General features: G+C 42.1%; 1 protein-coding gene across 3 annotated transcripts; it reads right to left on the bottom strand.

The window, feature by feature from the left end:
- Window positions 1-315: 315 nt before the first annotated feature.
- Window positions 316-20887, bottom strand: slc10a7 (solute carrier family 10 member 7). Of its 3 annotated transcripts, XM_050066495.1 has the most exons (13): window positions 20646-20886; window positions 16500-16582; window positions 16266-16402; window positions 14933-15008; window positions 14736-14774; window positions 14597-14632; window positions 12448-12531; window positions 12190-12355; window positions 11898-11949; window positions 10814-10887; window positions 9346-9491; window positions 8010-8057; window positions 4422-4562 (listed from the first exon to the last, which is right to left on the bottom strand). In XM_050066495.1, the coding sequence occupies exons 1-12, from the start codon at window positions 20743-20745 to the stop codon at window positions 8037-8039; spliced, it is 1014 nt and encodes a 337-aa protein (XP_049922452.1). In that variant the 5' UTR covers window positions 20746-20886; the 3' UTR covers window positions 4422-4562; window positions 8010-8036. The 3 variants fall into 3 exon arrangements, with proteins under 3 accessions (XP_049922451.1, XP_049922453.1, XP_049922452.1); XM_050066494.1 differs by lacking the exon at window positions 8010-8057 and having other exon boundaries at window positions 316-4562; window positions 20646-20885; XM_050066496.1 differs by lacking the exons at window positions 8010-8057; window positions 9346-9491 and having other exon boundaries at window positions 316-4562; window positions 20646-20887.
- Window positions 20888-20936: the final 49 nt, after the last annotated feature.

Here is a 20936-nt window from a genome sequence, read left to right as displayed (position 1 = left end):
GTTAGAAAAACAAATTCCAGGTAGTGTAATCTCTGGAGGTGCAGATTAAAATCTGGTTTTCACAGTGTGCAGGAGTGTGTGATGATAAAGCCAACAAATACCTGGCCCATTTAACAGCCCCTAGATGAAGCACAGCACATCCTGATTTAAAACATCACAGTCCATTGAGTATAATATTGCGATAACACTCCCGATATACTCTTAAATGTTCCTCTGATTCCTCTGCAGATAAATCCAGGTTAAAAACTAACCTGATGTTCATTATTAACTGAACAGAAAACATCAAGACGCTGCACCAGACCTGAAAAGAACATGTTTTTCAAAGTTTATTTCTGTATTTTAAACAAGTGAAAGAACACACTCATACACATCCTGCTCAATGTCTTTCTTTCCAAAACATACTTATAACAATCACACTGTAAACATAGACTGACCGTAAATTTGACTGTTGCTGGATGACCAATGAAATGGCATTTGTGCTGTTGAGGCTTCGATGACCTTCATATTAACAGCGTCTCATTTTAGTCTGTTAAGGCCCTGACACACCAAGATGACAGTCGGCTGTCGGTGACCCTTGCCGCTGCGGTGTGCGAGGTGGCCCTCGTCAGCACTAATCGGCTTTTTTGCGCAACTTTTTGGCCAAGACAAGGGTGACGCAGCAGAGGGCGTTCATCGCGGCTGGTTCTCTGAAGTCAGTTTGGTGTGTCTGGGCCTTTAGAGATGCGTAAATCTCGTCTAACTACACTGAAAGTGTCCGCTGTCTGTTGATAAAAATCTGAAATTCTCAGTCAAGTTAACACTCTGATAGATAACGGAGGTTTCCATGAAGAATACGTTCCTTTTAATACAATAAATAACCTTTTGCTTCTCTTGGGTGCCCAGCAGGTTACTGGGAATACAACAATAAGCTTCGGGTGTCTTTCATCATCTCATGTTCAAGATCTACATCTGGGAAGATTTTGATAAGTCCCAGTAAGGGTTGCCTCCCCTACCAACACCACGAGGATGTTGTATAGTCAGGAAAACATCAACCTTATTGCCAGACATCAAAACAATTGAAATTGGAGGGTGCAAACTTCAAGATTATGTTCAGTCACGTTTTTTTATTGTCCAATGCCAGCGTGGTTAAAATACTATATTTTTGAATATCTGCCCCTGGAAACGAGGTTATGGTCAAGGTTAGAGAAGTCTTGTATAGCCACATGCATCTCGCACTGTGCTAGTGCCAGAAAAAAGAGCTATCTGAACCTCATAATTCCACACTAAGGGAAAAAAAGGGTCAGAGTTTTTACTTATCCTGTGAAAAACATGAAGGATAATGCCCGACCGGGAATTAATGGCCGATGAGAAGGTGTGAACCATCCAACACGCAGCGGTGATTAAGGACATCTCAAAGGGCACTATCCACTTCTTGAAGAATTTTTTTTATTTTTAAGAATGTTTATATTTGAATGTGTTTTGCAATAAAAATCAAAAGTTTTTCATAAGCTATGGCCCAGTTTCCCTGGTAACACCTTAGGATCACCGCCCCATAAGGTTCATATGCAATGGAAACATTTTTGACTTCTCAAGTAAATGGGACGAACCTTGGATGCGACTGGGCAACAGGAGATATTTCTAGTCTGCTTAGCACATAGAGCCCTCTGAACCAGAAAGCCAGAAGGCTAACATGATGCTAGCAAGATACAAAGTCAATAAAATTGTGTACGACTGATGAGCTAGCTATCCAGCCATGGCATTGTCAATGATCGGGATTCGTTACTGTCGGCCGCAGCCTGACGTAGTGAACAGAATAGTTCTGTGTGTTACAGTCTCCATCTGGTGGTGCTCAGAGAACGAGGCACTGAAGGACTACATACAGTGTTGAAAAAGAAAGTGTAAACAAAGGCTTTGACTGCCTCCCTGTTGCTATGGTTACTCATATTAGGCACAGATACTATGTAGCCAGTGCATTAATTTATGAATGTACAGTTTCACGGGAACTACTTAGATGGTATTCATTATTAGTTTTAATGGACACTGCGGCCAGTCGGAATATGTGAGTATTCACCCACACCATGATGTTCCTAAACACTGACAACATTAACTTTGCACAAACATTCATGGTTCCCAATATCTCAACAACTATTAGATCAATTGTGATGTGTCAGGTTCATGTTCCCCTCAGGATGAATTGACCCTTCGCTAAGCCCCGCCCCTTTGTGATGGTCCGTAAAGCTGTCAGAGTAAGCATGGAGCCCACACTGTAACTAACGGCACTCACTGAAGAAATGTTATATTTTTGGAAAAATTAAAGAGCAAATTCAGAGAAAAGGCGTCTACAGTCTGTGTTTGAAGGATATATCTAGGATGTCAAACTGACTCAGCAGTGAGAACAGGTCAAATAGGTTAAGACAGTTAGAAGATAAAACCCAGTGTACATGTATACATTCAGTAGGCTATATCTTCAGTAGCTAGCTAGCTAACCCTACACTTTTCAGGGTTTGATTTCGGAACAGGGAAGAAACTTATATTTTTTTCCAACCTCTCCAGGTAACAAGTATCATTAATACACGACGTACACCAGGCACAACATTTAGCTCCACATCCACAAAACCAGCCTGAAAATGAAGGAAACCTGAAACGACTGCATTAGAGTCAATGGAGCACAGCTGTGTTGTTGTCGGACCCTGGTCTGAGCCGGCCTGATGCTACATTAAGATTGGCAAGTCTGTATTTGAGGGGCGGGACTTAGCGAAGAGTCAGTTGTAGTAACTTTGGTGATCCTCTGACTTTTAATTTAGTGCCACTGTCAGGTCAAACTCTTATTAGTATTGCTTTTTTTTTTTTTTTTTTAACGACATTCCCAACAGCCTGAGCTTTACTTTTTGTTTAGCTCAAATTAGTGAATATTACAAAAGCTGTGACCATGGTTATACCTGCTAGACATCAGCATGCTTCCATGGTCATGATGAACAGTCAGAGATTTTGGTTGGTGATCAATATGATATTGGCAAATTGATACGACTCTCGATATCATTATATCACTCACATAGAATAGGGTGTCATCTACATACAGATGTACTTGTGGACCGTTAGAAATCATCAGTACACTCCTGCCTCCTTATTGGTCCAAGCCAGAGCATGTGAGCGGAGCGGAGCGGGTGAAAATTTCCGCTCCTCGCTGACAGACCTGTCACTTTGCGCTGCTCGTCCGCTCCGCTTGGTTCTGCGCATTCTTCGCTCCGCTCCATCATAAATTTTATCCCGCTCCACTTGCTCACCACTCCGCTCAAAAAAACTGTGTCGTAGTACCCTAACCTGTAATCTTCTATTCACAAATAAAACATGAGCTTGGTAGATTCTCCGGGGAAGCCCTCTCCCCGCAGTTAGGGGCCGTTCTACACGGTACCGCTGGCAGGGTGGAAATAAGTCAAAGCGTAGAGGAGACGGACCAGGTTAAGCGGCCGACCTCCGGGGAAGCCCTCTCGCCTCTCCCCGCAGTTAGGGACCGTTCTTCAAGGTACCGCTGCTTCTCTTCTCAGTTTCTTTTCTGAAGTACACAGTAAACTCAATAGTTTTGAAAGAAAATAGTGTGGGTGTGCGCAGGTGCAAAAATGCATTCTGGGTGGGGCATGAGTGACCAGAGCGAAATTGGAGTGAGAGATAAGGCTCCACTCCACTTTTTAAAAAAAAATAGCGGCTCCTCGCTCAACACAAAATCCTTCCGCTCCCCGCTCCGCTCACATGCTCTGGTCCAAGCTGAAAACGTCCTTGTGGACCACGTATTGGGTCAGAATATGAGGTGTACAGCTAACGATGTGGACCGTAGTTTGTTCAAGACAAACATCAAAAACAGATAAATGTTTGAATAATGTAAGAAAAAGATGTAAATAAGAGGTACACGAAAGATAAAGTGATACTCTGCGTGTTAAATTGGACTCCCTACCTCCTGTTCATGTCAACACTTGATCATTTGGAAAGATCATCACCACAGGACTGCTTCTTGTCAACAAACACAAGTGTTATTTTAGAAAGTGACAGAAAAACAACCCTCATTATTAAACTGTATATTCAATTTCAGACAATCCAGCATTATTTCGTTTCAGTCAACAACATAAATGTGACAAGTGTCCACATTTTCTGGCAGTGACAGCTCGGATAAAAGTAGAGTAGAAAAAAAGTAGAAAATTGCAAGAAACATAAAAAAGAATGGTCCCAGTAACTCTTTCCTTCATGTTCCTGCCGCGAGGTGCCGTTTTTCAAACCAAACACTCCATTTGTCTTTAAGGAAAACAGCTGTCCTCTTTATGCAGGAATTTTTGGGTATTTTATATAAAAATAAATCTTGTGGATTCTTTTAAATATAAAGGAATATATATGATGGAAATATGAGCTTTTCGTTGTCGTAGAAACTGAGAATATCAAGGCGACTGGTGCGCCTCACTCCGTCCAAGGCGCTGAGGTCTCTGTTGTTTGTAATAAGGCACATACTACTGTATTCTTCCGCTTGTGCACACTTGTGCACCAAAACGCTCGTCTCCTCCTCGTCAGATGGGCTGAAGAGTCGACAGTTTCACCGCCTGAACAGAGAGGAAGGAAGAACAGAACGTGTCAGAGACTCAGACAGGACAATGAACAGAGGAGAGAACGTGAGAGAAAGTTCCAGTGTGTGCTAAAATGTGAGAATTCCCAAAGCAAGCCTGGTGAGTGAGTCCGCCACCAACACCAAATTATCTGTGATAAGACAGAAGAGGAAAGAGACGGCTGACAGAGTGAAAGTTTGATCATGAACCTCCGGTGTAATCTGGTATTATTTCACTTCCTGTATCTGTCAAAATTAAACACATTCTCCTGTTAGTGAGGTTTCTGTCTGTCACAGCTGCTGCAGTTAGTCTAACTTCACAACCAGGTGAGTGCCAGCTTTCTGCAGTAACTTCATATCTAAAAGGGACAGTTCACCACAAAACTAACCTGTAGTGCTGTTTGTTAGAGGTGTGGACTTGAATCACGTTACTCCGACTCGCGTCCAAGTCTAGTCACAAATTATTACTATTACTTTAAAGTCTACTTGACAAGATCAGAAAAGACTTGCAACACAACTTTGACTTCAACACCAATGACGAGTGACTTCACTTGGACTTGAGCTTTTTCACCCCGTTTCCACCAAACACTTTCGGTATAGTACCTTTGGAACCAACAGTGGCCCTTCAGACATGGTACCTAGACCCTCGGTCCGGTTAGCACTTCCACCACAGACAGTACCCATAAATGTGGGCGGGGTTGTTGTCACTCACTGCATTTCCTCATCAGCGGTGACACAGATGGAAGTCTGCACCTGGTTTATCGTCCACAGAGCGGGATTGCAGGTCGACATTTCCAGAACAAAACAGAACAGGCTGCAGTGAGAGTCTCTCTCCATGGGATATTTAAAAATAGCAGCTTTGTGCATTTAGTCCTTCTCAGGCAAGCTCAGGGGTTTAGTGAAGTTATCGGCCGTACAGTATAATGGAACTAGATGGCACTCAGCTTGTGGTGCTCAAAGCGCCAAAAAACATTAATTAGAAAAACTCAACGGTAATATCTCTTCCCAGAAACCCTGACCTGGTCACTCCAGATAATCCACAGAGCTTGTTGTGAGCGTGATAAACAGACTGATAAACAGCACTACAGGTGAGAGGAAATATATGTGTGTTTGATTTACGGGGGAACTGTCCCTTTAAAAATGCCATAAAACGAAGAAACCCACTCACTGTAATGAGAGTGAAGGATGAGGAGAAATAGAGCTGAAACCATTAGTCAGTTATTCTAATGGAGAAAATAAATCAGCAGCTGTTTTTATAAACGATTAATTTACAACAGAAATGTTAAATCTCTAAAAACAGGATTTGTATTTCTTTGTGTGACATCATCATAAACTTAATGTTTGGGTTTAAGACTGTTGGTTGGACAGACATTATTACAGATACACTGAATCTATGGATGCACCCATGGGCGGATACTGAGACAACAGGGCCCCTGGGCACAGACATGCAGAGGTCCCCACCACCTCGCCCACACAGGAGGTTTTTGTTTTTCCTTTTTGTTGTTTTGTGTCTTTTTGATGACATTCTGAGTCTGTTTGTTGTGACTTCATGTCTCAGTTTGTCATTTTGCATCTTCTTATCGTTGTTTGTGTCTCTTTGTGGTTGTTTCGGGGGGTTTTTGTTGTTGTTTTTTGGTCAGTTTGTCTTTTTTAGTAATTTTTGTGTGTATTTGTTGTGATTTTATGTCTTACTTTGTCATTTTGTGTCTCTTTTAGATAATTTTGTGTCGTTTTTGTTTGTTTTGTGTCGCTTTAAAGTCATTCTTTGTCTATTTGTTATGACTTCATGTCTCAATTTGTCATTTAACATCTTGTTATGGTTGTTTTGCGTCTCTTTGTGGTCATTTGGGAGTTTTTGTTGTTTTTGGCATCAGTTTGTGTCCCCTTGAGATAAACTTTGTGTCTTTTTTAGTCATTTTTGTGTCTATTTGTTGTGATTTTATGTCTTACTTTGTCATTTTGTGTCTCTTTTAGATAATTTTGTGTCGTTTTTGTTTGTTTTGTGTCGCTTTAAAGTCAATTTGTATCTATTTATTATGATTCTGTGTCTTTCTATGTCATTTTCTGTCTTCAAACTTTGTGTCTTTTAGTTATTTTATGTTTATTTGTGCAGATTTTGTCTTTCTTTATCATTTTGTGTCTTCTTATAGTTGTTTTGTGTCTCTTTGTGGTCACTTTTTGTTTTTCGGCCAGTTTCTGTCACTTTGAGACAAAATGTGTGTCTTTCTTTGTCATTTTGTGTGTCTTTGTACAGTTGTCGTTTTGTTGTTTTTCATCAGTTAGTGTCTCTGAGGTAAAATCTGTGTCTTTTTCTGTCTATTTGTTCTGATTTTGTGTCTTCTCACAGTCGTTTTGTGTCTCTTTGAGGTAATATTCAGTCTGTTTTGGTCATTTTGTGTCTTTATGACCTCTTTGCGTCTCTTCATTGTCAGTTTGGAGCTTGCTGGTCGGTTATTTGTTAATTTCAGTGACATGTCCCCAGTGGGCCTGTTCAGTAATCCATCCATGGCTACACCTAATGATTCATTTTATTATTTTCTCAGTTTATCTATTACTTGTGAATAAAATGTCTTAAAATAGTGTAAACATCTATTACAGTTTCCTGAAGGTGACGTCTTTGAGGTGCCTTTATTTTTTATTTTTCAAACCAACAGTCCAAAACCAAAAGACATTTAGTTTAGGTCCATAAAACAGAAAAAGTAAAACAGAAGTTGTAAATTCTCACATTTTAGAAGCTGGAAACAGAAAATATTTAGAATAACTTAAAGGATTATTTGATTATTAAGTGTTGTCGTCTAGTTTGAAATGACTAACTGTTGGAGCAGTGGTCTGTGAATATGTTTCACAAAAAGTGCACATGCACAGAAATGACGATCAACCCGCGCTGTCACTTTAAAAAATATAACATAAATATAAGAAGTAAAAAGAGGTTAAATTACAGAAAATTTAACAGTTTTTTTAACAGCGGAATATCTTGAACTTAAAACATAATTCAACTAAAAAAATAAATAAACAGTGAAAGAAGGGATGAATTAATATGTATATATAAATATAAACATGGCTCAAGAGGAGAAGGAGAGACCCCTCGCTGTCGGCAGAGGAGCTGTGGAGTGCGAATACTCTGAGCAACATGCATCAGAATGAATTACAATATCATTACTGTGATTTACAGTAACTGTCCGGCATCACTGCAAACACCATAATTACCACACCCACCACCATCAGACCAGCGCATCACCACTGGTGCTCAGTCACAGTGAAGCAGGTGGTTCATGCAGACTGCCAGCAGAGGGAGCTGTTGCACACAGAGCTTGTTTTTAAAACCACCCGCAGCATGAAGGGAGAGCAGTTTAAAATACACGATCACAGCTGATCTGCAGTTTTGTTCATGACAGGCGAGAAGAAGAATTATTTTTGATGATTCTGGAGTCAGTTCCTTACTCACTCTGGGCAGCAGTGTTGGAATGCGGCCCTATCTCAACAACAGACTAGACTGTAGGAGAAGAGAGAAGGTGAAGAGGTTAGTGTTGGAATGCAGCCCACTATCTTGTCTTATCCTCAGCCACCATCTGTGGTCGATTGATGTGAAGCAGCTAGCATCTGCTGTGTGGGTATCACCACCCCGAGTCTAGAGCGCAAGATACTCTCATTTTAATCTAGGGCTGGACGGTATGGCCTAAAATCAATATCATGGTATTATTTTGGGGGGATGCATACAAGTCTAAGATGGAAGCTATTTATCATCAGAAGTAAAACGGTTGCTAATCCATCTATTATTATGTATAAAACGTTATAAAGTATGGACATTCACCGCCTTAACTTTCGTTCATGACCCATTGTGTTTCCCACTGACGCCAGTGAGTGCTGTCAAACTATAATGGCATCCAGCCACGTATCATGCCAATGTTTAGGGCGGCTTTTTCGTTGGTTTCTGACGTCGCAAGACACTGCCAAAGCATCGGATTTCGACGACTTCGGAGTGAGACCAGGCTCGTCATTGAAGACCACAATGGCTTTGTCGTATGATGAAGGCAGACGAGACGACGCTGCTCGGCGAATGGAACATTTACATTATAAAAATACCCAGATGGAAGTGTTGATAGGAGCATCGTCCTCTACCGTTTCTGCAGTGGGGAGTTTTCGTACCGTCAAAGTACTTCCAGTCTGAAATATCACAACGCAAAGCATTTCGCAGCGAACCCAGAGGTCTGAGCTAGCACTAACAGCCAGCCTCGTCAAGTCACGCTCGACCAGGCGTTCCAACGCAAACTGAGTAAGGGTGCTTTCAGACCTTTGGTCCGAATCAGGAACGTAGCTGCATAATTACCTAGAATTGGTTCGTGTTCACACGGCAGCATTTACAAGTGGTAAAAATCAATAAATTATATTCCTTTAGTCCGCAAGGGTCCACCGCTTTTGTGGCTCCCTCTTCTTCTGCGGTGTGTGTGCTGACAGTTTGACGGCAGATGATAAAAGTGGATCAGTGTGGAGCCATGAGGAGAATAACACTCCTCAAATGACTGCCTGAAACAAACAGATCTGTCATATCTCCATCCTGTTTTCCACGTTATTTTTCACTGTTTGAGGTTTGACTGGCGTTCGTCTTGTTGCACCCTCGTCTTCTTCTTCTTCAGTGGTATAATGACACCTGACTGCTGCTGATCTCTGTCAACCTGCTGACTGACAGACTGACAGTTTGCCCACCCTGTCAGAATCTTATCTGTTTCATTCTGGTATGAAGCAGTGTTTGTGTGTGTGCGAACCAGTGTTTGTGTGTGTACCTTCTGCCGACTGGTCATCCAGCTGCGGATGGTCGGTACGAGGACGGAGCCGAGCAGGATCTGAGCCGGATGGTAGATCAACAGAGGGACTGAGATCAGAGAGAGATGCTCGTAGCCCTCAAACACGATCTTTAACATGGGGATACCTGCAGGGAGCGAGGGAGGATACAACACAGAGGAAATGAAGACGCGTCGACACTCTGCGTCCGGTCTAATCCCTGAAATTCTCAGATGGAAGCTGTCGGCCAAACAAAAATCTTTAATTCTAATTAATGTGAGGCGATGAAACTTAGATCATCCTCTCCTCTTTTATCTCCTCTATGACCTCGATCACACCTCAGACTCCAGCAGACGATCGTCTTTGGAGCAGATGTCTCATACAAGGACTGAGAGGTGGAATAACATATATAACATGATGTAGATTTAATTTTCAATAACTATTTTTTATTACTAAGACCTGTGGACATTTTTGCATTTTTTCACTGATGAAGTTTTATTGTTTGCTTAATTTTTATGAATGACTTTATTTAGAACCAAAATGAAACGGCATGTTTCACCGACATGCACGACAATCGGTTCACACGTGTATCATGTGTAGGTGCACAAAGAAGTCTCTTGGACCCACTGCCTAAACACAACAGGAAGTCGGCCATTTTGAGGGTTTCCCACATGTTGTGTTTTAACAAACTCCTCCTACAGATTTCATCGGATTGCCTTCAAACTCACTTTGTGCGAGCTCGACTACTTTGTGATCAAAAGTTATTAAAAGCTCTACCTCACGTTGAAGGGCACGCCCGCTGCGGAGTGCTGAATTTTGATGTCTCACCACGAAACAGGAAATTGCTGTAACTTTGGTGTACATGGTCCGATCTCCACCACACCACACATGATTCATTAGTCCTGCCCTGAACACATCTATATGACAATGTTCTGTGATAGTCATAGCGCCACCTAGTGGCGTCAGGCAGTGCTACTTATCAGACACTTATCTTTTGATTTACCTGAATTTTACATGCTGTGGTCGATATTTAATGTACAAAAACATGACAGTGTGTTCTCCAGCGCCCTCTAGTGGAGAGAGGAAGTGCTACATCTTGAGTAACAGGTCATTCCTGGCTTCACGTTGAGCTTCAGGTCAGATCAAATCCACATGAGTGTCATCTGAACGCTTCAGCAGAAGGGACACATCTCAAGTAAATCTGACCTTTTGTACAAACCAGTGAAGTTTGTCAATGCCACAAATTTCGTAAAATTTGATTGTTGACGTAGAAGTGGTGCATATTATATATCCTGCATACTTCTTAATTTTACATGTTGTAACTTCCTGTGTTTTTCAATGTTTCTGAATCCTCAAATTTTCAGATTATTTCCAGGTTCATGCAAAAAATATTAGAGATTTTTTCAATGCTACTAATCCAGTGTGTGTGTGTGTGTGTGTGTGTGTGTGTGTGTGTGTGTGTGGACCTACCCAGAGTGAGAGACTTGTGTGTGGAGCAGAACATGATGGCGACAGTGTCTGCAGGGCTGAATCCTGATCCTGACCTGCAGAGACAAACAGGAAGTTAAGTGCTGTGTCCTCTGACCTTTGCTATCTGTACATGTACAGTACGATGAGATAAAGCTGCAAATGCAGAGGGAAATGTCTGTGCAGCAGTTACAAAACAAAGTGGGAGGAGTGCAAAAATGTGCAGCAGTCTTTATACTTGTTACTGTGAATATGAGACGTGAAGTTTTCTGCTGGCTTGAGGCAGTTTTTGACAGTAACAGTTATAAAATGATATTTGTTGGATAAATAACGACAAAGCAACAAGAGTAAAACACAACTGGTCAGCTCTGGATGCTCTCATGACACATTCAGGTGGCATTTTACGTGTACGATTTGTCGGGCAAACGAGCAGAAGGGCCTCGACACACCGAGTCGACAGGAGGATGTCCGTCAACTGGCTGTTGATGAGCGTTTTTCAGGGGATTTAGCGTGTTGAAACAGAGTCACAGACGTCGGAAGAGACATTCTTTTGCCGTCGTGTCGTGTTGTTAATGTGCTAACTGGCTAACCAGCATCTTGAATCCATCCTGTCGGTCGTCCAGCTTCCCTTTTTGAATGACAAATACAGAATACCGCCACCTGCTGGTGTGGAGTTATCTCCTCTTATGCAGGTGCAGAATGTTCGTGCTGACTGGCTGTTGTCTTAGCGGTGCATTCAAGTGCAACTTTTTGGCTGAGACACAAGCGACATGAGGCGACGCAACAGTCAGCCTTCATTCTACTCGCGCCTTGTGTGTTTGGGCCTTTAATACAGGGTGTCTACAGCTATGTGACAGTTAAATTTGTGACCCGTTAGAGACACCTTATAACCAAATTTAGGACAGATTTTTGGACAAATCATGTTTTACTTATTTAAGTATTGCAGGTAAGTACTGTATCTGTGGTAAATGCAAACCAAGATATTGTTGAATAAAATGTGAAATGGATGAAATGAAGAGAGGAAGAAGAAGTGGAAGGGAGAGTTAAAGAGGAGGAAGAGGAGGAGGAGGAGGAGGTGCAGACTCACCTGGTGGAGAAGGCAAACGTGAGCAGCATGAAGCTGAGCTGGATGGAGAAAACTGCAACAACAAGACAGACAAATTTCACTTGCAGATTTGTCGGCTGCACATCCATGATGAGAATCCCAGTAGATACTCAGACCAGCCCGTCTGGCACCAACAACCACGCCAACTAACATCTATTTCTTACCGGTTGCCAGAAGAATGGTTGAATGAAAGTATGGACTAGACCTAAACAACAATTGTCTGAATAAAAAGGCTTCACACACACACAGACACACACACACATGGGGTACTGACTGATGAGGACGACTATCAGCAGGCTGGTGGGGTCCAGCTCGATGTTGGGGTTACTGAAGGTGTCACAGAAGGTGGTGTAGATGATCATGAGCAGGACGGCGCTGCTGACGGTGCCGAACGGAAGCTTCCGCCGCTCCAGATACTCCCTGAGGAAACTACGACACACCTGCACATGCCCAGAACAAAAAGCTCACCGACTGCACACAACATTTAAAACACACGTTTAACCCTTTCTGTGTCAAACACTCTGATTCCTACCTGACCCAGGATCAGAGGAACCACCACGGTCATGAAGAGCTGAGAGAAGATGGAGGAGAAGGGAACGGAGGACGATGAGCCGAGCTGGAGGAGGAGCACCGGGAGAAGATGACACAAACACTGTCACATCACGTTATTTACATTTATTGCGTGTGAATGCTGAAAGCTTCAGAATTCTTTGATATTATTACTCTTCAACCCACTTTCCACATTTTTCAACATACAATCTTTATTTAAACATCAAAATATTCAGCTCACTTAGAACTCATCTGCTTGTATTTTTCTCATTCATAACATTCATAGTTTCTAAAATATTCAGCGTTTTTCTGGCATTTCTCCTCCATTCAAATGAATAGAGGAATCTTCAAACTGGACACAACTTAATGCTTTTTCATGCACTTTCACGGCCCATCTCCTTACTCACACATTCACTTAGAAACTCCATTCAAACTTTAAAATGTTCCTCAATCTTTTGTACATTCAACTTTAATTCAACTTTCAAATCCCACTCAGTCTTTTTGAAATATTCAGACTTGTTCAGAGCATAGTAAAAATGCCTAATGGGTCTCTATGGGCGGAATGTTTCAGAGCTAGTGTGAAGGACTCAACTTGCTGCCACGTCCATAATTTTTACTCTGCATACATCATTTTTGGTCAAAATGGAGTAACAATTGTGCTCTTTCAAACAATGTTACTTTGGAAGCAATCAGACCAACACACTTGGCACAGTGAGGCTGAAAGTGAGAGAAACTCCACCAGCTGACGCAGTTAACTCCATGTTAAGAGAGACCAGAAATCTCTGGAGGACAGCAGATCATACCTGTTTTCTAACCTGCCACCGTTCTCACATTTTTGACACTAGAGACACAAATTTCACACTGCTTATTCCTCAAGTTGTCCTCTCTCTCAGGGTATGCAAATTATAATGATGTGAGTTACTGTTTTTGAGGGAAGGCCAGAAGTTTGAGAGGTGTGCTTCCGCGAAACACCTGCATTCTCTAGTGTATTTATCTGGAGTAACAAATAGTGAGCCGACTTTGTGGAGGTAAATATTGCAGATTAAATTTGTTGTGTCAATAGAATATAATAGAATAAAACCTTTACTGTCATTGTACAGAATACAAAAAAAGCAACACTAGACCAGATCAGTGCAGTAAAAAGACAGAGGGAGACGCCACAAAAATAAACTCAGCCAACAAACATCAACAGCTGACAACGCCGGTTCTAAAATAAGTCAAATAAATAAATGCAGTGCAATCCTGTAATAGAATAGGTGTATTTATTTTACCACAATAAATGAATTTATTGTCAAGATCCAGCAGATTGTCCCAGAGTTTTCTCTCTGACAACAGCTGCCTCAACCGCATATTTCCCTCAGGAGTTGGTAGAGACCAAAAACAGAGCTAAAAGAGAGCGGATACTGGACTTGCACTCATCAGGTGGACACACACGCCTCTCCTAAGGGATGATAATGTTGCTCTGTGACTGCTGGATGTTTACTAAGGCGACTGTCTGTTGATAAATTCACAATGAGCTTTAACATATTATCACTTTTAGGTGATAACATGTTAAGTAAAGTTGCGTTTTGGGAAATATTCTTAATGGCTAACTGGCAGAGAGTAAGATGAAAGATGAATAACATCTTTGTATCTGTGTGATCAATAAAAACACGGCTCAATGTGAACTTTTGTTTTGCTTCATTGCAACCTGAAATTTTATTTGATTTTTTTGTAACGGACGACACAAACCTGTCAAAATGGTGACGTAAAAATGAAATTAAAAAATTTAAGAGTGATGCATTTGTGTCTTTAGAAGTCCGTCAATAAGTTAAATAAAGTTTAACTTTGTTATTATTTACTTTTGTTTTTAGGTAAATTTAACAAAATATATATAACATGTTGATTTGTGAGCTTTAGAGGTGCTGGTAGGCAGATTATTTTCTACCTTTAGAGCCATGCTAGCTGTTTCCCCCTGCGTCCAAACTTGGTGCTAAGCTAAGCTAAGCAAAGCTAAGCTAATTGCCTCCTGACTGCAGCTTCATATGCACCACACAGACATCAGAGTGGTGTCAATCTCAACGTCAACTCTCAGTAAGAAGGTGAAAAAGGTAAATAGCAAAGTGTGTAAAAACTCAGCAGGTCTGACTTACAAACAGCAGCAGCAGCACTGGAGTCACGATGATTCCCTGCAGGACAGAAAGACACGATTACAGCTCCGACTCCCCACAGAGCTCACACTGAGCTTTCATTACTGCTCCATGTGTTTAAGGGAGATTCATCTCATCTTACCAGGAAGCTGCCGAACGCTGAGTTGAAGATGGCAGCAGCCTGAAACACACACACACACAGTCAGTCTCTATGACAACGTGCCAACACACGGCTCATGACTTTACAATATTACACCATTTGTCAAAGACCGCAGGATAATGACCTGCTAACGCGTGTGTGTGTGTGTGTGTGTGTGTGTGTGTGTGTGTGTGTGTTACCTCGTTGCCTCCGACAGCCTTGGTGAGAATAACAGCTGACGAGACCGGAGGGGGCATGCAGCTCACGGTTTGTAACCTAGGCAACAACAGCAACAGGATGAAGAGGAGAAAGAGGATGAAGGAAAAAAAAGGCAAGAAGAGTCATCTTCATATTTCTCTTTCCTCGGATGCCTTCCTTTAAAAGGTCAGAGGTCAGGGTCTGAAGCCGACATACGTGTGAACCTCCGCCTACTTCCAAAATGTATCGAGAAGGGAAAGAAGTCTGAAGAGGTCCAACTCCAGGCATTGTGCCTTTCTGCAAACCACGGATATGTTACGTAACCCGCTGCCTCTGCACGCCCGTCGCCAGGCACCAGACGCAGGGTTCAGGATTGTTGTTGAGATCTTGACTGCGTTTTGTTTCACAGTAACACTGTCGACCTCTGCTGCCGGCATCACATCCTTACAGGGCAAGTCACAGTAAAGTTTGAAATACAAACAGTGCAAATGTCAAAACTACGGTGTCCTGCCAGGGCCAAACAGTGTGAACTGCCACATTTGCTGTGGAATAGACAGCAGACCAGTTTCCTGTGGTTAACATGTGGTTAAGTTCAGGTACAAAAAACACTTGATGTCTTTTTGTAGCACTATTCCAACAAAAAATCCAGAGGAGATGTCTCTCTTAAAAAGTAGCTTTTTGTGATCCCAGCTGGAAACTTTGTGACGTCTCAGTAAAAAACAACCGCTTTTTGTGGCACTATCCCGGCAGGACACTTTATGATGTCTCAGTAAGAAATGACAGCTTTTCGTGGCACTATCCCGGCAGGAAACTCTGTGATGTCTCAGTAAGAAACAACTGTAGTTGTTCTTTGTTGGTCTTCAACAGTTGTCAGCTGGTTGGCAGGCACCTCGTCTAGATGTCAGGCTAAACACCATCCCCTCCACCTCCTGTTGACAGTCGGCTCATAACTACGTCACTTTAGAAACACTGATATGACACATATAAAACAAACAATTGTAGCCTATTCCTGGTTTGCAGAAACGTACAATGGCAACATTTTCCTCTGGCGACTGAACTCTCAAACAGCTCTTTAAAATCTGTCCCAACAGTGAGGAGCAGTCAAAACCGGTCCTCACATATGTAGATGTAACAGCACACACACAGAGACACACAGCGCGGCCTGTGGCAGCAGTGAATGTGGGTCTTTGTGTCTGTACATAACTCGCCCCTCAGGTACAGTCAGGCAGGGACCAAATAAAGGACGGCATTCACACACACACACACACACACACACACACACACACACATACACACACACACACACACACACACACACACACACACTCGTCCTACCCTCTGAGCAGCCATTGGTCGATGGCGGTGAGTGCGAGCACTTTGAGCAGCAGCCAGATGACCAGCGGGAAGAAGATGAGCGTGAAGGACTGCACGAAGAGGTGGAGCCGAACGTGAAGCAGTGCACTTGTCAACTCCTACGGACACATCAGGCACATTCATCAGCTGCTTCCATCACCATTATAAATAAAGTTTACACAGCCACAGTGGGGTGGGGTGGGGGGGGGTTCTCACCTCTGTTTTCAGTGACAGGCCGCTGTTGAAGAAAATGAGCGAGACGGCGACATACGCGATGGTGATCTCTGGCTTTAACGGACCTGAGAGAGAAGAAAATGCACTGAATTATCACTGAGATACGAGTATTACTTCTCTTCACCAACCACCAAACCTAACCACGCTGGTTGTTAGTGCTTTTATTTTGAAAGAGACTTCATGTAAATATTACAATTCCTGTGAAAACTGAAGTGTATTTTGAAAGAAGACAATGCACGTAACAGGCAGAACTTGACATGGTGTCCCAGATCATATGTGACGTGGAAAGTCCATGAGCAAACGTGACGAGGTCGGAGTGAGAACGTGTTGTGCCAGTACCAACAGTCTTGTGCACGGCCGAGTCGGCTGCCTTGGGAAGTTCTGAGCGTACGACAGGATGAATGAGACTTGGATCACACTGCCGGAGCTGTGTGAGAGATTGTTAACAGATATTCTGATATAGATTTGCTGTTATGAACGAGGTCCCAGTTCATTTCACCTCCTCCAGATTATTCTCAGTTTTTTTGGATTCTTCGTGGAGGCCTGAGAGAAAAGAAAAGTTTTATTCACTGATTCAACGTAACACCCAGAGACGGGCAAGTCACGGCTAATCTCTGACTGACTGGTTTCTCTCCCTTCTTGCGAACTCTGTCACCAGCATCACATCTTCCTGTCTCTGGTCCTCCATCATTATCACTTACTTCTGGTTTCTTATATTAATGGAAACAAACAGGATTTGTATTTCTTTTAATGCGCATTTCCCAATGATTCGAATCACTTTTGGATGGAAACATAGCTTATGACAGCCACTGCATCCTCCACAAGTTCCTGCAAATGTTTCACAATAAAAGCCTGTTTAGAAAATGGAGGGATTCTCTCAACCGAGGTTATAAGGGGCTTTTAATTTGAAACGGATACAGGAAGTGTTGAGTTTAAAATGACGGCACGATGCAATAACTTTATCAAGGCAACGGGAGTGGATAAAAAGTGAATATATAAAAACACAGAGGGATTAATAAATAACGGCCCGTTTATAATGTCGTCTGTTTCAAATGAAGCTGGTAGCCTCTGCAGTTGTGGTGAGTAAAAGCCACTATTTTTTAGTTTTATTCCTTTATATCCTCCATTATGAAGAGGTGACATTGTTTGCTAGCTTGATGCTAATGGCAGTACTCAGCAGGTTGACAAAGTGCCTCTGCTGTTTCACACCATCATTTTCCCTTTTTACTCTGTGTGCTAACGTCCCTACAGGAAATATCAATAAAACTGGGGTGTTGTTGTCGTACAGTTTCCACGGCAGCACATCGCTCTGTGTTCCTATTGGTCAAAGTGACGGCTGTGACGGGAGAAGTCGTGAACGACGGAAAGAAAATCAAACATGCTAGACTTGCTGTTGGAACGTCGTGAGGCGTCCCAGACGTGGCGTCGGTTGTCGTCTACTATGACACACTACACGAGATGAAACGATGGATTATCACGTACGACACTCATTGTCGTTCACGATCAGGCTGATATCGCGTAGTGTGAACCCAAAATTATACGCTCTCTTTTAAGTGTACAATATCACTGATGACATGTTTTTATATATTACTGAGGGCGATGTCGTATAAAGTTTCTCCTGCCTTTGACTATTTAAGTTTAACTTTATCCCTAACGTCAGATCCTTTTGTTAGTTATCATGAGCTATACACTTTATACATATTTCAGCTTTATACATGTTATGAGTTTGTTGTCCGTTCACACATTATTTCTTGTCTTTGTTATACGTTTCTTATATTTTTCAGTTTCTGACACTTTATGTGCAGGTTTGTCACAATATTTAATAATTCTTATTTTATTTCACTGTTGTTTCTTTTCTATTTAGCTGAAACTGAACCTTTTTTCTTGTGATTAAATATGTTAATTATTCATAATATACATTTATGTCATTTGCATTTGCAATTTCTGTTAATGTGGTTTCTGTGTAGTAGGGCTACACCAATGCATTTTACACCCTGATGAAGACTCTCGTCGAAACACGTTGGTTATACATGGATTTTTAACTACAGTCAGTCCCTCAGATGCATTTTTGGACTGGCTGCCTGTACTGTGGACTTTTACACTGAGTGAACTGGCCAGTAAAATGCAGTTGAACTTCTTAAATGCCCATTTGTCCTCTGACTCCCGACAGTAACACTGTCACACCCTGGCAAAGAGATAACATATATTATAAATGTCTAAAAAAATATTTCCTTCATGTAAGTTGTGAAAAAAATGCTTGAATTAAATGTTTAAAACTTTAACATATAAAAGAAAGTCTCATAAAAAAGGTTAAAAACAAGACATCTGTAAACCATTAATTATTATGTCATTATTATTATTTCTGATTTCAGCCTCTAAATGTGAATATTTTCTGGTTTATCGTTACAATAAACTGAATATATTTGAAGAAACACTGATAAATATTCTGTATTTTTTGACATTTTTAGATCAAACAACTAGTCGATTTATCCAGAAAATAATTGACAGATCCATCAGCAATGAAAATAAATGTTAGCTGTCGCTCTCACTGACATCCTCGCAAGGTAAAAATATATACTACAAGCACAGAAACATTTCTAACAGATTTTATTTCTTCTTGTTTAGTTGTGAATAAAGTTCTGTGTGGCTGTGGTGCATTCAAGACTTGCCAATGCATGGGAACTATACCTTTCACCTGCTCACAGAATAATTACCAACGATAATCTGAACAATAATTTTCATTATCACTTAATCTGAATTATAATTGATTATTATTTTCTCTGTTAATTATGTCATTATTAAGTTTCTAAAGTTTTTCTGTCTGAACAAAAGCACTGCTGTCTGATGCAGGAGTTTCCGAGGAGCACGTGAAGGCAGCACGCTGACAGTAGCAGCACAGTATCTGAACTAATCTGCAGGATAAGATGTGAAGGTGTGACCGAGCTGATACCTGCTGCCTGTCACAGATTACACTCCCACTATCACTGCAGGTCGCACCTGTGTTTGCTCAGTGGAATCACCTCCAAGATATAAATATTTTTATCTAAATCACAAACGTCATCTTCTGCTCGTGTCACAGGTCAGATATAATGAGCTACAGGGGCCGTTTCCGGTCTGTCACGCCTCACAAAATCCGCTGCTACGTGTGAACATGAGTGAATAAAAAGGTGTGATGTGAGCCGATAAGACTGCGTCACTGTGCACGCGCACACTGTGTGACACCCAACCGAGGGGGGTGTGTTCGTGTGTTGACATTACTGCTGAGTGCAACGTGTCACTACCGTGCCAGGTAAGGAGGGGGGAATCAATCACACACACACACACACACACACACACACACACACACACACACAGAGGAGGCACTGTGAGAGGGAGTCCACAAACCCTAGTTATACATGTTGTCTTATGGTGTGTAACAAACCAAACTCCATTCGGAAAATCGGAAAATAACCTTCGTTTTAAACAAGTATGTCCTCTTATTTTGACATCAACTCATGGCTCATCATATTCAACAAGCTCCGACCTTTAATTCGGCGCACATCAAGCACAGGTCCAACACGTACAATCCATAATGTACGTGAAAACGAAACTCCATTTAGAAAAGCGCTAAATTTACAGAAACCTTCCTTTTAAACAAACACACCCATTCATTAAACCACAATTTTGTAGCTTGACATAATCAACAAAGCTCGGACTTCATCTCGGCGTGCGCCATGAACAGGAAGTGAAATCTGTTCGAGCAGAAATTCAACATTTTGCGTGCATTTTCTACAGTCTACGTCCGGATGCGACGGGCGAAAAATAGTTGAACTAAGTCAAAAAGTTGGCAGTTTATTGGAGTTCAAAAGCGGCATAGTGAAACAGTCCAGTGCCGATTTTTCCAGTGACTCCTAGCGTTTAATTTAAAGTCGTAAGTCTTCCTCTACGACATCTTGTGCGACTATAACAAAACTGTAAAGATAAAGAGGTGAAACTCTCCGAGCCTGGCACCAACCATCACTACAACACACCAAAAGTAGCCGCCTCCGTGTGTTCACGTCAAACAGTGTCTGTTAGAAAGTTTAATTCACGCGTAGACATTTTGGGAGAACTTCACTGGAGGTTCAGACCCAACTCCGACTCACTCACCTCCTCTGACACCGACGCTGGGCTGCAGTTTGGCCGATAAGATGACCAGCACGATCCCGATGATGAACCATTCCTTCCGCACCCTCGCCAGCAGGCCCATGGTTCAGCCCCGGGTTCTCCCGATCAGCCCGCCCGGTCCTGGTCTCACCAGCCGGACCGAAGTTTCACAACTCCTCAGCTTCTTCTCTGGAGCTTCTATCTGTCACAAAACAGAGGGAGAACCACCGGAGCCACTTCCGGACACATGGGCACAGCACGGCCGTAATGACCGCAGGAGAGGCGCAGGAGATT

Source organism: Epinephelus moara, chromosome 17 (assembly GCF_006386435.1).
Source record: "Epinephelus moara isolate mb chromosome 17, YSFRI_EMoa_1.0, whole genome shotgun sequence".
In the NCBI taxonomy this organism is placed as follows: Eukaryota; Metazoa; Chordata; class Actinopteri; order Perciformes; family Serranidae; genus Epinephelus; species Epinephelus moara.
The sequence above is the reverse complement of the archived record's forward strand: the minus strand, read 5'-3'. Positions and strand labels throughout refer to the sequence as shown.

What these genes read in the sequence shown, in the direction of transcription:
- slc10a7 (XM_050066494.1), bottom strand. Translation starts at nt 20,745, where the DNA reads ATGGGCCTGCTGGCGAGGGTGCGGAAGGAATGGTTCATCATCGGGATC. An exon ending in CAGCGTTCGGCAGCTTCCTG is followed by an intron (nt 14,633 to 14,735) that starts GTAAGATGAGAT and finishes TCTGTCCTGCAG; the next exon opens with GGAATCATCGTGACTCCAGT. An exon ending in TTCCTCTGATCCTGGGTCAG is followed by an intron (nt 12,356 to 12,447) that starts GTAGGAATCAGA and finishes GGGCATGTGCAG; the next exon opens with GTGTGTCGTAGTTTCCTCAG.